This window comes from Urocampus carinirostris, chromosome 3 (genome assembly GCF_059441175.1).
Source record: "Urocampus carinirostris isolate Australia breed hairy pipefish chromosome 3, RoL_Ucar_1.0, whole genome shotgun sequence".
Taxonomy (NCBI): domain Eukaryota; kingdom Metazoa; phylum Chordata; class Actinopteri; order Syngnathiformes; family Syngnathidae; genus Urocampus; species Urocampus carinirostris.
Genome location: NC_142351.1, coordinates 63936326 through 63955901, shown reverse-complemented (window position 1 = coordinate 63955901; position 19576 = coordinate 63936326). Strand labels below are relative to the sequence as shown.

Here is a 19576-nt window from a genome sequence, read left to right as displayed (position 1 = left end):
TAAAGAGATGTGTTGGTGGCAAGTTAAATGAAACTGGAATCAAACGATTGTTTGGTTCAAGCATTAGCTTCCGCAAATTTTTTTGGGTTTGAACAAATTTATTGACACTAATAACAGAAAACAATCATGACAATCTCAACAGCAATTAAGCACATTCACAATATTATATTCCAATATGACGTTTTTAACAGCAAACACAATGTGAGGTTTGAACAACCCTTCTCGAAAATCTTATTAGCAAACAAGCATATTCACAATTTCATTATATAACATCTTTGTTAGTGTCAATAGACTCGTCCAGGCCAAAGTCGATTGTCCTCTCCAAAAACCCATACGGGCACTGGAAAGAGGGGTAAAAGTAAGACAAAATTGGGAGTGGTGAAAACACCGGAAACAAAGAGAAGAGATTTAGAAGAAAGCCGATTACCGATGAATAAGCCCACAAGTAAACTGTATGAAGTTTAGACGGAGGAAGTCAGGGACGGAAAAAATCTGACCCAATACCCGATAAAGTCCAAAAAACACAGCCGGCAAATTAAACCGGAAAATGATACCAGTACTTAACATTTAATGGAGACCTGCAGAGTCCAGGTGCCCGTAATCCAAGGAAAAAAGTGTATATTTCAAAAGGTAAGGGTGGGAAAAATATATATCCACTATTGTCGGGCGCGTCCACAAACACGTCTCACCTTTACTACACTTCCCATCAGCCCGCGTTTGCCCCGCCCCTTCTTTCTCATTTGCTCGTACAAAACATATCAGAATATGTTTCTAAAATAAATACATTACAAAAATATACAGATGCAAATACATATTATACATGATTACACATATTTACAAAGAAAGACGATACACCGAGTTTTCAAAGCTTTAATAATATTATAACTTTCATCCAAACCGTGCCTGTGAAGGGTAGCAAAACGCTACTAGCAACACGCTCTCAACACAGTAAACAGCTCTGTTAAAAAAACAGAACGTATTTGTAATAAGCACGGATGGCAGAGCTATGCCCTTGCACAATAGTATTGCCCTTTACACGTTGGTTAACTACTGTTAAAAGATAATAACTCTGAAATTGTTTAATTGATGTTGAAAATGACAGGAAAAAATGTTAAAACGTCGTATCGTCACGTCATATTGTCAAATATAACAAAATTGTGAATATGCTTGATGGCTGTTGAGATTGTCGTGTTTGTTTTGCTGCTGTTGGTGTCGGTGGATTTGTTCAGACCAAAGACAATCGACTTTGGCCTGGACGGATCTATTGACACTAACAAAGATGTTATATAATGAAATTGTGAATATGCTTGATTGCTATTAAGATTTTCGAGAAGGGTTGTTCAAACCTCACATTGTGTTTGCTGTTAAAAACGTCATATTGAAATATAATATTGTGAATGTGCTTAATTGCTGTTGAGATTGTCATGATTGTTTTCTGTTATTAGTGTCAATAAATTTGTTCAAACCAAAAAACGTTAAACCGTCCTTATCTTCCTCTACAACCGACGTCAGAAAAGTTGTCTTCCTTCAGAATGGGAAAGAGACTGTCACATAGACGTCGTCCCACACTCCCTTATTCAAAAACACACTAGCATCACGCTCGCAGATTAAAGTTTACGTGCGATAGCTCTGTCTCCTTCTACATCGGACTGCTCGATTGCGTTTAATTTGAAAGTTGCGTCATGTGCCTTTTTCATTGATGAGGATATGTTTATGCTAATTTGATTTGTGCACAAGCTAAAAAGTTGCAGTCTAAATCTTACCTTTTGTACTCGAGCGCCGCTGGCGGCCGTTAGAAAAATTCCATAAATTGGCCGCAGGGTGGAACGTTTGGGAAAAAAGTAGCGGCTTGTAGTCCGGAATTTACGGTGATTCATTATTACATAACTCCAGTTTGTTTGAAAAGAATGTTGCTGACTTGCTATGTAGATTGTACATACTGTTGTATACAAGTAAAAAGTCTGAATAAAAGTATTCTTATATTGCGAAAAGAAATCACTTTGCCCTATTTTTTTAAAACAAGCAAACACTTTATTAAAACACAAACATGTATAATATAAATATATATAAATACACTTCGAATCAAAATGTGAACTGTTAAAAGTATGCAAAAGACAATGAAAAATGTGTCAGGGGATCAGGTTCCTGAAACAATGGCACTTGAGACTATACAGCAGTTCTCTTTGCCTGCTGATCTCGATCCTGTTCATCACCGGAAGACACTCTTTTGCGTGATGGTACATTTTTATGTGCTAGATTGTCCACGTGGCTGCTCTCCAAGACTCCCTAGCACAAACACATGTACAGTAGACCCCTGGTTAAGCCACCTCTACTGTATGATGGTTTTACATTACGATGTGGAATAAAAGATTTTTTGGGCCCCACATTTCTTTTTCCAACCATACGACATCTTTTGTCTTCCCAAAAACTTTGGCTGAAATGGCTGAAACTAGGGCTGCACGACTTTGTAAAAAATATAATAAATAAAAACTAACATATTTTCCGCACTATAGGGCGCACCGGGTTATAGGGCGCACCGGGTTATAGGGCGCACCCCCAAAAAATGTATTTTGGTCCTATATCTTCCATAGATAAGGCGCACCAGATTATAAGGCGCTACAATGGGAACGTCGACAAAACAGTCAGATGATTCAGTCAAACTGATTACCCCCTTAACATTCCCAAAGCTTGCAAAGAAGCAAATACGTGTCGTAGACACGTGCGGATGCGGTGTCCGTACGATGTCACTTAAATGCGTCATTTCAAAGATCATTCGGAAGGTTGAAGTCTTGGAATTCAATAAACACTTGGAATTGAGTTTAATTCACTCAACTCATCACAGCAACATCAAGATCGTTCTAAAACAAGATACCGGGAAAATATAAAGCCGCATAACTCACGTAAGTTCTCACGTTCAATAATGATACGCAGTCATGGTCTTCTTACAACCGTGAGTGTAGTAAATCCAGGAGAGTAAAATGTTTACAAATACAGACTAATCAAACATGTTTCTTTATGGCGTACTTTAGCAAGCTTGCTATTCAATCATCTTTTTCGGCCAATTGCAGGGTTTGTTTTGGCCCTCTAGCGTATCCGAGGCTCCGAATAACTTCAGCCAATACCGATCAATGTAACAGATGATTGACACATCTTTTTCGGCCAATTGCAGGGTTTGTTTTGGCCCTCTAGCGTATCCGAGGCTCCGAATAACTTCAGCCAATAGCGATCGATTTAACGGATGATTGACACATCTTTTTTGGCCAATTGCAGGGTTTGTTTTGGCCCTCTAGCGTATCCAAGGCTCCGAATAACTTCAGCCAATAGCGATCGATTTAACGGATGATTGACACATCTTTTTCGGCCAATTGCAGGGTTCGTTTTGGCCCTCTAGCCAATCCAAGGCTCCGAATAACTTTAGCCAATAGCGATCGATTCAAATAATGATTGACACATTGGTCAGCCAATGAAACGCCGGTATATAAATCCCAGCATACACCGCGGACTACTCCATGTTCGGGGGAAAATCGAGTCGGCGGCTGTTGCGTAAGTTGCGAGACCTTGCGAATTTAATATTGAGCCATATATAAGGCGCACTGTATTATAAGGCGCATGGTCAGCTTTTGAAAAATATTAAGACTTTTAGGTGCGCCTTATAGTGCGGAAAATACGGTAATTACAAATTTTCAGACCTGTATTGCAATATAGATGTGACTTTCGATTTTAAAAGAAAACTGCATTTTCTGCTAGTTTGTTTTGTGAAAACCTGCAAACTTACCTCAAGATGACGTCATTAATGACAGTATACGACTAACAAAATAAGAACTTTAGATCGACAAACAAAACCAGAATTGCAGTTGAATGAATGGTCATTGTCATTATACAAAAGTATAAGAAATTGGAGGGCTTCTCCCTTCAGAGTAAGATCGGGTAACTGCGACTTCAGCAAGGTCTCCACAACGTTTAAAATACAGAGTCACGAATGTAGCAGTTTCCTACATGTTGTAGCTCCAGGTCATGTGTTTAATGGGTAATGGATTTGGCATTAGTGGCTAACAAGGTTCGGCAGGGGTGGCTTGTGGGGGTTATTAGCCTAGCCCTAGCAGTAGGCCAGACTTGCAGCCTCGCTTGCTTTCTCTCACCACACACCCTCAGTCGTTTGCCGGACACGATGACAAACCATGAAACACCTGTTGGTGATCTTCATTTATTCACGCTCTTCTGGCTTTGCTCAGGGACAAATTTAATTAATAATTTATTTTCAATTTAACGGCACTAAGGGTACTAGTTGTTACGTTGCGCCGTCGTTTGTTTTTATAGGAAGTTGTGCGCCCACCAAACCCGGCTGTTTAACTGAACGCATACACAAGTCCAGGGGTGGCGAACAAGTTTGACACGAAGAGCCGAAATTTTTAACTGATCTGCCATGGCAGGCAGAGAGAGAGAAAAAGAGAGAGAAAAAGAGAAAGAGAGAAAAAGAGGGAAAGTGAGAAAAAGAGCGAAAGTGAGAAAAAGAGAAAGAGAGAGACACACACACACACACACACTTAAAAACATATTCCTCTCCTTACAATACAACAACTATTTTTCTTGTGTTGATTTCAAGGAAAGTGTCCACCCTCAATACACACAAAAAAAACTAAACATGAAACAAGGCAAAGAGCCACAGTATATACAAAATATGATGAGGCAAAGAACTGCATTCTTATTGGCCAAGAGCCGCATGCGGCTCTAAAGCCACGTGTTCGCCACCCCTGCACTAGTCAATCTCAATCGTGCACACACTGCTTGCAAACTTTGCCTGGCCTTGATTGGACAGTCTCATTAAAAGTTGCCTATGATAGGCCGACACCGTCAAAAGCCTGAACCATGACAATTCTGGTAGGCCGAACGATCGATCACTTATATAACAAGGAGAAAAAAACGTGGAATTATAAATCCTTGAAAAAGCTGCAGTGGCTATCACACTACGTCACGTTGCAATATTGATTAGTTTTGGCTAATTGTGCAGCCCTGGCTATAACCAATCCATGATCAGGATAATTATTAAGAATAACGAGGCGAGTAAAGCAACAATGTCTTTAAAGGCATGACAAGCCTCCCAAATAGAGGTTTTCGAATCAGTTTTAGATTGAATCAGTCATTTTCTCCGCCCACCCTCTAACTCCAATGTACCAGCTCAAGTCACAACACACCAAAGGTAAAATAAATTGCATTACATTAGAAAAAAGTATTTTTACTATATGCAATTTTGTTACTAATGTATGTAATTTTAATGTTTTTACCTGGGGTACCGGATGTTTGAATCTTATTGGCTAATTACCATAGATTTTAATCCCAGGTACACGACAATTTCACATTGCAATCCTTACCACAGAACTGTCTAATGACTTATCAAAGAGGTCTAACGTACACCACTTTGTAATCTGATCACCAACCAATGGTTAAAGTAAATATCTAATGAATGTATAGCATGCATCCAACAGTTAGAGGAAAGATGTCTTTAGTCGCCATAATTAGCAATAGCTGTTCAATTCAATCATTGCATAAGCAAAGAAATCCATAGCTACTTGTTTTGAAAAGTGCCTTAAGGAAATTGTTCCAACATTGACCTTAAAGCACTGAATTATATGCCTTACCGTAATCTTCTGCACAGCGTGTTCTTCTGTCCATTTCCTGGCCTTCTGGGTAAACAGCTGCTTGTTGTGTTTGAACTCTGATGCCTGTGTTTCAACACATTTAAAGCTTAGCGTTACTGTGAACTGTTACAAACGTCTTCAGTGTCACTGACGCATGATTGAGTTAAAAAACTATGTATTGACAAATCTACATATTTTTTTAGATTTGGCGAAACTGACATGAAGTCCAACTGCAGAGTAGATACAATGGTAAACACACCAAAAATTGTATGCCAACTAAAAATATGTAACTACTATAAATTACATAGCAGCAAACTTAGTAGTAATGGGAATGCACAAAAACCGTTTTTCCCCCAACCGATACAATCCTTCTCAAGACAAATACTGACAACTTTTTATTTTTAAAACTACAAGCTAATGTATATTTAAAGACATACAAATTATCTTGGCTAAGCTCTTCGGTGGATCACGCACATGATGAAAAAAATAAAGAGGTGATGCAACCAAACTGTGCTACTACCTTTATAGAAAATCAAAAATTGTTAAAATGAGGAACATAAATGCTTGGGATCTTTTTGACAACAGCGGATTGAATATTATAGCATGGAGGTGTCAATTGACTAATTATCAGGTCTTTTTTTTTTAATGGCGCCAATAACTGACGTCATATTTGGCCATTATCAGTTTGATAACTAGCAGCCTGATAATTATTGTACATCGCTAATTATCAAACAACAAAGCTATATCACAAAAAAAACACTACTCACTATATCAGCCATAAGAGGATCATCTGGATTTGGTTCAGCCATCAGAAGTTGGATGGAGGTAAGAAGTGTGGAAAGGTTTAACGAAGGCCTCCATGCTCCCTGACAAAACATAAAACAATTTGCAATCCGTATAGACAACAAAAACACAACAGAGACCCACATTTATTTTGTTAAGTTTGCAATAACCTTTGGAGGGAGTTTGAGAGCCTCATAACAGATACGCCCTGCAGTGTCAATGTTAGGGTGGTAGATGGGTGTCAAAAATCTCATTTTGGGGGGCTCGAACGGGTACCTAAGAAAACAAGTGTGACCGTGACTTATTAAAAGAAGTGGACACTATCTGAAAATGTTTATACCTGCAAATGTTACCTTTCTGGAATTTTGATCTCGATGGAAAAGAGACCACCTTCATATGGTGTTCCTGAGCCACCAGATATTTCTGGAAACACCGCAAAGCAAAATAAGCACACAGAATCTTTAGAAAGGGCTCGGCTGTTGTAATTGATTGTTATTTATCTACTTAATTTCTATGAAGAGCATGAGTGCGTTTGGGAAGGCCTATTAAGGCAATCTAACTGACAATAGAAAAAAAAACTGTCTTTCCCTGTCGGTTATTTTATTTAGCTTGTCAAACAATATTTTGGGATTAATAAAGCGGCAAGACAAAGAATTTGCACAATGTTGCGTGGATTACATCAACATCACGACATTAAGATCCACGCAGACAAGCAATGGGAAATAATAGCTCACAGTAAACTAGTAGAGGCAGCTTCCGTTTGAAAAACCAAAACCAAACAAAAAACCAATATGAAACAGCTAAAGTCAATTAATGGTAAAGGGAAAAAAATAAAAAATGAATCAACCTTAGCACAAGATAAACTTTCGTTAGCAAATCACAAACTGCTAGATGTCGGAAAACGCTCAGGGGGGATCGGATTACACCAGTGTTACAATCCATGCATTGGATCAACTTGCGTGCCATTACTAGTTTTTAAATTTGATTCCTCGAGTTGAGAGCCTGCGGACTAAGGTGTGTGGTTGCCTGGCTGAGAAGAGCAAAGCTTCCAACTCCTTGCTGCAACCAACCTTTTTTATCAGTGCAGATAATCCTCCCTTAGACCCCTTTTCTTCCATTGTTTATCTGTGCTTGCCATGTTTACATATAACAATCTTTTCTCTGGCTGGTGGGAGATAGACTACCTGGTTTAGCCAGGGGACCAGAACGAAAACCTGGACCTTAGACATGTCATCATCTGTGTGTACTAACAGACATTTTCAACACCTCGCTAGACCAAGCCAAAGTACCATCATGCTTCAAATTTGCCAACATCATCCCAGTGCCAAAGAAAACCCAGATCTTATCACTCAACGATTACCGGCCCGTTGCACTGACTCCTATCATAATGAAGTGCTTCGAGAGACTGGTTAAAGAGCACATCACCTCCAGTCTCCCCTCTTCATTCGACCCCTTTCAGTTTGCCTACAGGACAAACCGCTCCACCAGGGATGCCATCTCCTCTGCGCTTCACCTGAGCCTGACACACCTAGAGGAGAAGAACACCCATGTGCGGATGCTGTTCCTGGACTTCAGTTCAGCATTCAACACCATCATCCCACAACATCTGGTAGACAAAATGGGGCTTCTGGGTTTCAACACCCCCCTGCGGAACTGGCTGCTGGACTTCCTCTGTGACAGACCCCAATCTGTGCGGATAGGTCAGAACAGTTCAGATGACCTCGCTAGACCAAGCCAAAGTACCATCATGCTTCAAATTTGCCAACATCATCCCAGTGCCAAAGAAAACCCAGATCTTATCACTCAACGATTACCGGCCCGTTGCACTGACTCCTATCATAATGAAGTGCTTCGAGAGACTGGTTAAAGAGCACATCACCTCCAGTCTCCCCTCTTCATTCGACCCCTTTCAGTTTGCCTACAGGACAAACCGCTCCACCAGGGATGCCATCTCCTCTGCGCTTCACCTGAGCCTGACACACCTAGAGGAGAAGAACACCCATGTGCGGATGCTGTTCCTGGACTTCAGTTCAGCATTCAACACCATCATCCCACAACATCTGGTAGACAAAATGGGGCTTCTGGGTTTCAACACCCCCCTGCGGAACTGGCTGCTGGACTTCCTCTGTGACAGACCCCAATCTGTGCGGATAGGTCAGAACAGTTCAGATGTCATCTACCTCAGCACGGGCTCCCCCCAAGGCTGCGTCCTAAGCCCCTTGCTGTTCACCTTGATGACACACGACTGCGCCCCTAGGTCCGCCACAAACCACATCGTGAAGTATGCTGACGACACAACGGTGGTGGGCCTCATCAGGGATGACAACGACCTGGCCTACAGAGAGGAAGTGGAGCAGATGGTGGGCTGGTGCAAGGACAACAGCCTGGTCCTGAATGTTGACAAGACTAAAGAGATCATTGTCGACTTTAGGAAAAACCAGCCCAACCATGCCCCACTTTGCATCAACAACAAGGCTGTGGAGGTTGTCAGCAGTATCAAGTTCCTAGGGGTGCACATCACAAACAAACTCACCTGGTCCGTGAACACTGCATCTCTGGTTAAGAGGGCACAGCAGCGCCTGTACTTCCTGCGGAGGATGAGGAGAGCCCACCTGCCCCCACCATCCCTCATCACATTCTACAGGGGCACCATAGAGAGTATCCTGACCAGCTGTATCTCTGTGTGGTGTGGAGGCTGCAGCGCTACCGACTGGGGTAGTGTGAGGAGGGTAACGAGGACAGCGGAGAAAATAATCGGGACTACACTTCCCTCCATTCAGGACATTGGCCAGAAGCGCTGCTTATCCCATGCTAAGAACATTACCGGGGACCCCTCTCACCCCCATCATGGACTATTCACTCTGCTAGCCTCTGGGAAGAGGTACTGCAGTGTGCGGTGCAGGACCACCAGGCTCCGCAATAGTCTAGTCCCCCTGGCCATTAGACTGTTAAATGGTCAATCTAACATATAGTTAACTTAAATCTAAACGGCTGCTAATTTGACTTTTGCACTAGTGGCAGTTTTTTTATAGCTTGCCACTCCTTGCACATTTGATCTCTGCACTATTGTTACTTACAGTGTTATTACTTACAGTGTTATTGTTTACAATATAATGGTACTGTGTACCTGACTTGTTAACCTGACTGCCCATCTTGCACATCTGGTTAGCGTCTCTTCTTGCACTATCGGCACTATGGTAAATAACACAATACAGCTTTATTTATATCTGTACACTGAAGGACACTGAGGGAAACTGTGGGAGTCAGATCCATCGACATTTCGTTCTGTATACACGTGTACTAGAATGACAATAAAGTAGATCTGAATCTGAATCTGAATCTGAATCTGCATTGACCACCTTGCTGAGATGGAAGCTCAGTTGTAGCTGAATCTGGACTTCTTGAACAATTTTAATTATTACCTATTTTATTTGTTGATGTTGACTACGTTGAGTGTATTGTCACACAGTGCAACATCTATTGCAGCCTGGTCAACCTCGAAGGGGAATACCTCTTATGTGGACCCTTCTCAGGGTCTCGTTCTTTTTCTCATGCTGAGATATTTTCCTTTTTCCTTCACTGCATGAAGGTTTCAGAACAGGGGATGTTGTAATTGTGATTAAGTGATTGAGCTACACAAATAAATAACTTGACTTCTCTATTCATACGTATATCATTGTTTGAGAAATTTGATTGGGAGAAATGCAGTGTTGTATATGGTTGGATTGAATGTTTACATACAGCACTTTCGAGTCGCATTTCATTGAGTGAAAGATTATTTTCAGGTAAATTTGATTTGGTTCAGAACCACGTCTGAGATTAGCGTTGCACGGACGTAAGGAGTTATGAAGCCCAACCGACACAGATCCAAACAAGCAAATTAAAATTACCGCTAAACCTTAATAAAGGAAAGTAAAATGTGACCTACGGGCCTGCAAATCGTCAATGCGTTCTTCTATCTGCCAACATGAAACCCCTGGAGGGGGCTCAGTGGTCAGCATGTGAAGTTCTCTCTTCAAACGGGAGGCTCTCTGCATTCTATAAAACAAATAGGAGCGTCAATTGACTTTAAGCATGTGCCATTGGAAATTATAAGAAAACAATAATGCTATCGATAAATTCGACGGACAGCGCGTTCTTATTTGGTTTTAAGTTACAGACAAAACTAGCTAGCTAGGTTTCGTTAACTAGCAGTAACCGAACTCGCACTACTAGATCATTCAAAACCAAATTGGAAAAAAAGACACATGCTGCTTACTTGGTTCGAGGATATATTTGTTTTTATGTATCTTTATGTTCGCTTTTTGTTTTATTCTAAACAAAAAACAAAGTATCTGCTACAAAAATATGAAGCACTGCACATTTATATTTCCCTCTCACTGGGCGCTACGTCAACAGCGGTTCTTCTTCGTTTGTAATAATAAACCGTGTGAACGATCGCGTCACTTACCGTCCACCATAGAAAATGTGTGCTTTATCCACTTTAAAACAAATTAACATAAAATAAAATTAAAAATGGAATACTTACCTATTTTACTTGTTTAATGCCTCATGTTTTGAATATTTGTATTATGGAACGTATCGTGGTGAAGAGTCAAAAGTTTGCGTTTTACTCACGTTAAAAAAAATCAATTAAAAAAAAGAAAAGAAATACCTGGCGATTTTCGCTATCCAAAACTTCAGATTGTAATCATTTATTCAATTATCGTGGGACGCATGGTGTTGGAGGTTTCAACAGTCAAGGTGCTTTGCATACATTTGGTTTTTCTTTCATTTTTCCTTTCCCGGAAGCGTGGGATTCGAAACAAGAAGGGTTGTGTTCTCGGCACTAAATTTACCGTAGTTGGGTATTATAATTTTAACAGGCATGTCGACAAATAACATAGATGTGTCACCGTTGGTGCAGGTGAGTCAGTGCGTCTCGTCGGAAAATAATATTAAACGTTTTAAGATAAATAATTTTTTTTTTGTTTTTTTCAATATTGATTTGTTTTCAGCAATGGCCTACCAAAAGTAATTCAACAGCTGTAATGATTGGAAAGCAAATTGGTGGGCATTTCCCTCCACCAAACAAGATTTCAAAAGTCGGCGAAAATAATTTGTGTGGTCTTCCTGGACAACTACGTGAGTGCGGTCTTTTATTTTACCTAAATTGTTCAAAATTTGAGAGTAAAATGTACTCGGTCCTTCCTCATATTTCATGCTCGAAATCCAAACCGAACCCTTGCACATTAAAGCGTATAGGCTAATCAGGGGCGATTTCAACTTTAGAGCTTTGGGTGTCTGGCTGGTTAAATTTCTGTTTCCATCTGACTTAAAGTGAGTTCGGTAGAAATTAATATAATATAATACAGTATATATCTACATCTACCCTGGTATCCATTGAGAGGGGTGACCGACAGCAAAACACATACACAAAAACAAAAAAGTAGCAAAAACCACAAAAGATTTGACCATGGCCAACCAAAATGCCCAAACATCCAAACAAGTTAAGCACCACGGCACCCAAGTTGGTCATGCTTTTGTCCCTCCAGATGAAACGGGACACGAGAAAGCGGCCATGTCACTTGGGTCAGGGCAAAACTACACACTCTTCTGTTCAACAGCAGGGCCCGACAGCTTTCAACGGGTTTACCCCTGCCGCATCATACAGGTGCCCTGCCTATCCCTTAGACCAGGGATGTCAAACTCAATTGCACAAGGGGCCAAAATTCAAAACACACTTAAGGTCACGGGCCAACCAGGATAAACATTTATTGAACACACTTAAACTTAATGTTTTTGGAACATAAATATGAATATAAACAGACAAGAATATTAAATTTAAACCTTAAATCACTTATAGAGTATTTATTATTTTGCTCTAAATAAAAATAGCTTGTTAAATTATACAACTTAGAACTTAACTTAAACAACTTAACATTAAAATAACATTCAAATTCCTTTGCTCCTATGTCAATGTATATATGAAAAAAAACCTTAAATATCCCAAAACATTTGCTCTCCTTAATATATCTCCTGTCAAAAGTAGAATTATGAAAATGCTACAAAACCTGGAAATATACATAAAACATGTATTTTTCAGAAATAACAATTCTAATCATTCCATTTTCTTTGCTCTTATGACTCTGATTTGATCATTTGCTCTGATCGCAACCGGCCACTGTGTAGTTCTTTGCAGTATTGTGTTTTCAACGCGGCGAAAAGGGTATAGTGTGTATATATATATAGTATGTAGCAGGGGTCGGGAACCTTTTTGACTCAAAGAGCCATAAAAGCAAAATATAATAATTTTATTTTGGGAAAGACCTTTATATTATGAGACAAATTTACTAAATTGCTAAACCCGCGCCCCAGACAAAAGCTTAGTCCTCAGCACATTTATTTTTGATGATTCAATAAAAATTATGAAAAGAGAATAATGCCAGAGACCGTGTCCTAAAATCAACAAACATAACACTTTAAACATGTCTCTTTCTTGCAATTACTCAAGATCGGTTAAACTCATTTGGACCATTTTTTTCCTACATATTGGTTTCAAAACCAGATGCAAGCATTTGTTTTGTAAAAACGTCACAACATTCTGAGAACAGGGAGCCCGATGTGCTTACTTTTGGCACAGACGGAGTAAGGCGAGAGATGGGAGGGAGTGCTTGCACTTTTTGCATAGCTCCACCCAGCCCTCCCACTTACCCAATCAAATAACTTTAAGTTATCTTCCGGTGTTTTCGCGTATTTACAATTTGTTCCGTGGAATCTTTAAAATGCATCTGAACACTGAACACAGATTATAAAGTGAGCTTTTATATAAAGGATTCTTTAGCGTTGTACAGCCAAAACGAGTTTTATTTTGTGTGGCACCTTGAGTGTAAATTGTAGTGAAAACGTGCCCTATATATTCTGAATAGTACTGTTGCACTTTAAGGTTTTGGTTTGGCTTTGCTTGTATCTGAACAGTATAAATGGTTCAAGTTTTGAATGAGATGGAGAACGGGCCATTAATAATGATAATGTAAAATGGTCTTTCGGGCCGTATATGATTACACGGCGGGCCGGGAGTTTCGCACATGTGCCTTCGACCGTGTGTAAATATCCCGCTGTCCTTTCACAGCACCTCTCCACTCATTCGTATCACCAACAAGAGCTCTAGCTTCCACTACATTTTGACCTCTTTTTTCCAGTGCACTCATAACACCATCTGTAAAAGATGGACGGAGTCCTCTTTAAACCCAACATGAACTTGTTTATTTACAGAACACGATATAGCGTCTTTGCTAGTTTACAAACATGTCTCCACATCCCACGCGGTCTTCCTGTGTCTACCGTAATAACGCGTCTGCCGCGCAGGCACAATCAATTACCGTACATGACACCATCCATCCATGTCAATTGCGGTCTTCCTTCCATTTACTTCTGTTCTGTAGATCCTCTTCAACATTTGCTCCTCATCCATCCTCTCCATGTGTCCAAACCAACCGAGTACTCTGTTTTCCACATGATATAATATGATATAATGTTATATGACATGATTATAATTATAATATGATTATAATATGATTATAATGTAATATGATTGTAATATAATTATGATATTATATGATTGTAATACAATTATGATATGATTATAATATGATTATGGTATGATTATCATACAAGTACAATATAATTATCATATAATGTGTGTCAAAAAAGGCTACAGTTCCGCTTTAACCACAAGTATCAGTCATGAGTGCAAAAAAGGCAATTACAAATTCTTGTGTGAACACCATTTTTTTCATCCCGATGTTATGTAAAATAAATGCAAATTTTTTTAACCTACGAGGATATATGTATTTCTGCTTATTGTTTGGATTAAAGTTGTTCATTTTTAGTGATTAAAGTTTTTCTTACCGTTAGGGGGAGCTAAATAATAAACACTGTCCCTTTAAGGTGGGCAACTAAGTCCTATGTTCAATGTATATTTTATTGTATTAGAATGTGAAAATTACATTTGTATAAAATCTGATAATACTATACAAAATAGACCTAATTTATAGTAAATTGACCTTTTGGGTTCAATGTTAGTCATCAGTTTTATTTTTAATCGTTAGAAAATAATATTATGTTGATGTAGTGTCCATAAACATCCATCAATCCATCCATTATCTGCACCGCTTAACCTCAGTAGGGTCGCGGGGGTGCTGGAGCCCATCCCAGCCATCCTTGGGCAGTGGGCAGGGGACACCCTGAACCGGTTGCCAGCCAGTCGCAGGGTACACAGGGACAGGCAATTCGCTCGCTCATTCACACCTAGGGACATTTTGGACCGACCTATTAACCTGACATGCATGTTTTTGGAATGTGGGAGGAAACCAGAGTGCCCGGAGAAAACCCACGCAAGCACGGGGAGAACATGCAAACTCCACACATGAGGTTCGATCCGAAACACAGTTAAAAAAAGCCAGAATTAGCCAAATGCTATTATTTTTCTGTAGTCCCTTGGCCATTTTGGAAAATGAGAATATTGTCAAATGAGCATATCAACTGTTGGTAACAGTTACAGTACAGTTATTATAATAAAATAATCTTTATTGTCATTGATTACAACATAATGTGCGTTGTTTCACAACAAGAATAGATGTGGCACTACAGGATGAACATATATACCCCCCACACACAAAAAAAAATATCAAAAAACTTAAATCAAAGGATAATTAACTCTTAGTTAACAAAAAAACATAAATAAATAAGGATCTGCACATAGAAGGAAATAAGAAAACGACAAACATCATTTGGAAAAAAAATCAGGACTGTCAAACAATTAGGAAGTCCAAGATTGATCAAAGTCAGGTATTGATGGGTTGAGAAACATACAAAGTCAGGAACATCAAAAGGACAAGCTACTAGCTGACAGTTTATGCTGTCTGCACAGTCCTTAAATACCCCTATCCCTGATTAGAGCCAAGTGCAGGTAATTATCAAGAGGAGTGGGGTCCACTAGTCCGTCTACCCGTTTTCACCCTCTGGAGAACGTTGACGTTTTGGATTCGTACAATTTACTCTATTGTGAATCTTACGCCAACAGGAATAAACCCATTTTTGTGGGACAGAGAAGACGTCTCACTCTGGCTTGACTGGGCTTACAAGGAGTACTCATTACGACGGCCTGAGAAAGGAAGCTTCGAGATGAACGGTCGAGCTCTATGCCTCCTCACGAAGGACGACTTCAGACGCCGTTGCTCGAGTTCAGGTATACTATTCTATATGTATTTATACCAAAAGTCTTTTAGGTGGATGTGGGTGACTTTTACACCAGCATATTTAACTTTTACAGGTGATGTTTTGTATGAGATCTTGCAGAATGTGATCAAGAAACCGAGGGCTGTTGTTTGGAAACCCCCAAACCAATTTCAGCCATCTCATGTACAAAGCATGGACCAGCCCCAGATGGCTGCACCAAAAATAGAAGAACCAAGGTCTCCTTCAGACAATACGGAAGGTCAGTAACACAATATCTGTCCTGGTTACATGGGTGGGCCTAAGACGTGGGAAAGCACAAAACAAGGCAGGATGGATAAAAAAGGATGGTGTTTAATCACAAAACCCAGGTACAGAGTATCGAACACAAAAACAAATGGTCTCAAGACAAGTTTCCAAACAAAAAACAAACTGACATGACCGTTCATATAAGCCCATAATCACTGCTGTCAGGTGCAGTCAATATAAAGAGCTGGAATAATTAAGTGCAGGTTTGGAGACTAATTAGGCACGGGTGGCGCTCTCCATCCACACCCCCAAAGTTGGCGCCCTCGCTGATGGGAATGCTATACCAGATCTTGCTCACCACTAGCATTAAAGGGACGGTGTGTAATATTTTGTGCCTCCTAATGATAACAAAAACCTTTTATTCAGTTAAAAAATCCTTTGAAAACCAGGCAAAATTTCATTTCGTTTATGTAGTGGAATCCCTACTCACTTCACAGCCATGTTTGTCTGCTGTCTTGTTGCATGCTGTGGCACTGGTTTTCATTCATATTAGACAATATTGCCATCTAGTGGTCAAATATTGCACACTAGGGATTTAAGTGAATTTCCACAAAGTAGCCACAATATCTTGTGTTTCAGACAAAATGATTTTTGTGATATAGTTATTTATTTTCTGTAATGCATTATTTTTTAAAAGCATACATTCTGGTTTCATTATAAATAATCTGAAATATTGCGTGACTTTCGTTATTGCTGCATTGCTGATTATGGCTGATTAAAGCAATACAAGACCTGCAATAGTTCAGTTTATTTGTAATGAATCCACAATGTATGACATTTTTGATTTTTAAATGAATGACTGAAAAGAAAATAACTTCATCTTAATGTTCTAATTTTTGAGACAATTCTTGTGTATACATATAAATATACAGCACATATATATATATATATATATATATATATATATATATATTACAGTAAAACCTCGGTTATCGCAGTTAAGGGGGACCAAAACCACCCGTGATAATCCGCAAAGTAGCGACGCACCTTCAAAAAAAAAAAAAAAATCTCATCTCATTATCTACACCGCTTATCCTTATTAGGGTCGCGGGGGGGGGGGGGGGGGGGGGGGGGGGGGGCTGGAGCCCATCCCAGCCATCTCCGGGCAGTGGGCAGGGGACACCCTGAACTGGTTGCCAGCAAACCACATTAGTTCTCGCAGCTAGCTGCGTTCTTCATCGACGCATGAGCCGAGTGATCCACGGCTAAGAGTCGTACAGCGATTTTACGTCCGCCCGGGACGTTTGGAGACAAATTCACGACAGGGTTTTTACCGCGGGTGCCGTTCGGTCGCTCCCGCGAGCGAGCCCCTAATCCGCAGCGCGGGTACTTTGGGTCGCGATACGCACGACACCGACACAGTTACGGGGGTCCCGCGCACGTCCGCCACCTTTCGCCCGCCGCGCGCGGACGGCCGCCTGTCGTCGCACCGAGTTACTGGGGACGTCGGACGAGCAGGCTACCCCAGTTACATGGGTAGCCCGATCACGCCCGCCGCCTTTTCTCGCGTCGCGCTGTGTGACGCCGCGTCCGCCGTACTCGCTCCGTCGCGCGGCTCGGGAGTGACAGTAGCATTAACAGAGGGTGAGCCAGTGCACAATTTGCCAGACTCCCTTTTCCTTAGTAACAGTGTTCGTGTAACCTTTTTTTCCAATATTTTTTCACATCTTCATACAACTTCTTACGGAACTGTTGTTCAACAACCATAAAAGACGATGAGCAACACTTTTTCACTATCCAATATGTGATCCTGGGATCGATCCTGGGGTATATTTGAGGAAGCTGGCTTGAGGTAGTTCGGCCTCTTTGTCCTGACTGAGAAAACGTGCTTATTTAGTTAGCCTGGATTTCTTTATTCCACTTTGTGCAACACCCCCCCTCTCCGTGTAATAAGATTTTCAAATACTTTTATTTGAACAGAAAGGAAACCAGTGTGTGATTTCATCTATAAACTGCTGTGTGATAACGTATATCAGCGTTTCCTCTATTGGGAAGACCGTGACAGGCTTGTGTTCCGGGTTGTGGATCCAGACGGCCTCGCAAAATTGTGGGAACATCACAAAGTGAGCAAAACATTGCTAAAATTTACCTATGGCTAAGTCAAACGCAATGAGCCAATTACAGTGCGCATAGCCAACCAAATATAGTTGACCATTCTTTGGACACACCATTAAAATGCATTGCAGTTTGTTAGTTTTCATTCGTTTTTTGTGTGTTTTTTGACATTTTAAATTTAAAAATGGCCAAACGGTGTGTATGGGGTACATGCAAATCCGATAGGAGGTATCCTGAGAGGCTGTGCGAGGGGTGCATTTTTACTGTTTACCAGGCCACATTTAAATCGAGACAAGAATCTGCTTTGGATAAAGTTATGCAGTCATCCACATCAGCAACTTGGCTGTATACAGTTAATAAGGATGTCTACATCTGTTCTAAGGTAAGTCAACATAGTATTTAAAGGAACATATATCACTTTGCTGAAGAGAAATTAAAAGTTATTTTAACATTAACGTCTCTAATGTTAGGCTAAAGTTAGGTAATGTTAGCTCTTGTCTGCGTTGTACATCTTGTCACTTTGTTTACTGGGAGTTAAGTGGCCTGTTATGTGCTAGTTTTTGTACTTTGGTAATCATAGGTGAGTGAAAAAAATCTAGCTAAGCTAACATAGAGCTTTAGACTTGGTTTCGACCAGTAGCAATAACAAAGCAAATTTTAGAATTCACGTCCAGTTAGGTTAATAGTTGAAGGTAAATACCATCTCTTACCCTGCAGTTAACAAATCTGATCCTCTTTCTTGTTGTTTAAGAAGGTAATGAAAGGGGTAAAGTTTATCACGCTAACATTGTGACCTGTATATTTTTTCCTAAGGCTGAAGCATTTCATCGACCTTCCGACAATTAAATCATTTATGCAGTATAACGTACTGTGACACTTGCCATTGCCTTCTTCCCAGAATATTGAATGTTTGTGCGAGTGGGTAAAAGGGGCGGTGCTTAACCATAGGTCAATCAATCTGATCGTACCCGCCGCACTAATAAACACACATTCCCAACACAGAACCGAGGAAGCGTAACCTTTGAGAAAAAGCAGTCGCCAGGACAACGACTTGCCCCCAGGTCTTTTTCCATTCACTCTTTCTGATCTTCCTGCGATTTGGTTTCCTTATTGATTGTTCTCGCTCCCTAGTTTTCTGAAAACGCTGCAAGATACCGGGAAAGGGTCGGATCACCCCCCGGAGTCTTCTTTTGAAAACAGCAGTCCTTCTGAACTGAGCGATGATCGTTTTGAGGTTTCACCTGATGGATCTCCAACGGTGCCTCCTTGTTGAGGTGGAATGTGTTATTTAGATGTTTAGGGCTATGTATTTTTCACAGCTTCATTAAAGTCAAGTCAAAAGGACATTGTGAATTACTTAAAGCCACCTAGTTTTGTTTTATAAAAAAAACAAAATAAAACAATGTATTTTAATAATAAGCCAAATCTAAACTATCATATACATTTGCATATGTTTTATTCTTGAAGGTCAAGATTTGTTTTTCTCTTTTTTTTGTACTCCTATGATAAAGCGCTATACAAATAAAGAGGACTTGACTTGTTGGGACCTTGTGGTATCCGGCCCTTAAGGGGGAGGT

The 19576-nt window shown here is 40.2% G+C and overlaps 2 protein-coding genes across 2 annotated transcripts; one reads left to right on the top strand and one right to left on the bottom strand.

Annotated features, from left to right (window-relative positions):
• Window positions 1–2000: 2000 nt before the first annotated feature.
• ube2t (ubiquitin-conjugating enzyme E2T (putative)) lies at window positions 2001–10846 on the bottom strand. The gene is made up of 7 exons (XM_088332947.1): window positions 10678–10846; window positions 10348–10457; window positions 6773–6842; window positions 6590–6695; window positions 6404–6502; window positions 5637–5720; window positions 2001–2286 (listed from the first exon to the last, which is right to left on the bottom strand). The coding sequence occupies exons 2-7, from the start codon at window positions 10454–10456 to the stop codon at window positions 2167–2169; spliced, it is 588 nt and encodes a 195-aa protein (XP_088189073.1). The 5' UTR covers window position 10457; window positions 10678–10846; the 3' UTR covers window positions 2001–2166.
• Window positions 10847–11113: 267 nt separating this feature from the next.
• On the top strand, window positions 11114–19343 carry etv7 (ETS variant transcription factor 7). Its single transcript, XM_088332948.1, has 6 exons — window positions 11114–11325; window positions 11417–11543; window positions 15484–15648; window positions 15733–15897; window positions 19002–19060; window positions 19131–19343. The coding sequence occupies exons 1-5, from the start codon at window positions 11287–11289 to the stop codon at window positions 19022–19024; spliced, it is 519 nt and encodes a 172-aa protein (XP_088189074.1). The 5' UTR covers window positions 11114–11286; the 3' UTR covers window positions 19025–19060; window positions 19131–19343.
• The last annotated feature ends 233 nt before the right edge of the window (window positions 19344–19576 follow it).

Bases quoted from the DNA above. Each gene is read 5' to 3' on its own strand.
- ube2t (XM_088332947.1), bottom strand. From the start codon at position 10,456: ATGCAGAGAGCCTCCCGTTTGAAGAGAGAACTTCACATGCTGACCACT. The intron at 6,696-6,772 runs GTAACATTTGCA...TTGTTTTCTTAG, and splicing joins GAGATCAAAATTCCAGAAAG to GTACCCGTTCGAGCCCCCCA. The intron at 6,503-6,589 runs GTTATTGCAAAC...ATGTTTTGTCAG, and splicing joins CTCTCAAACTCCCTCCAAAG to GGAGCATGGAGGCCTTCGTT.
- etv7 (XM_088332948.1), top strand. From the start codon at position 11,287: ATGTCGACAAATAACATAGATGTGTCACCGTTGGTGCAG. The intron at 11,544-15,483 runs GTGAGTGCGGTC...TTACGCCAACAG, and splicing joins TGGTCTTCCTGGACAACTAC to GAATAAACCCATTTTTGTGG. The intron at 15,649-15,732 runs GTATACTATTCT...TAACTTTTACAG, and splicing joins ACGCCGTTGCTCGAGTTCAG to GTGATGTTTTGTATGAGATC.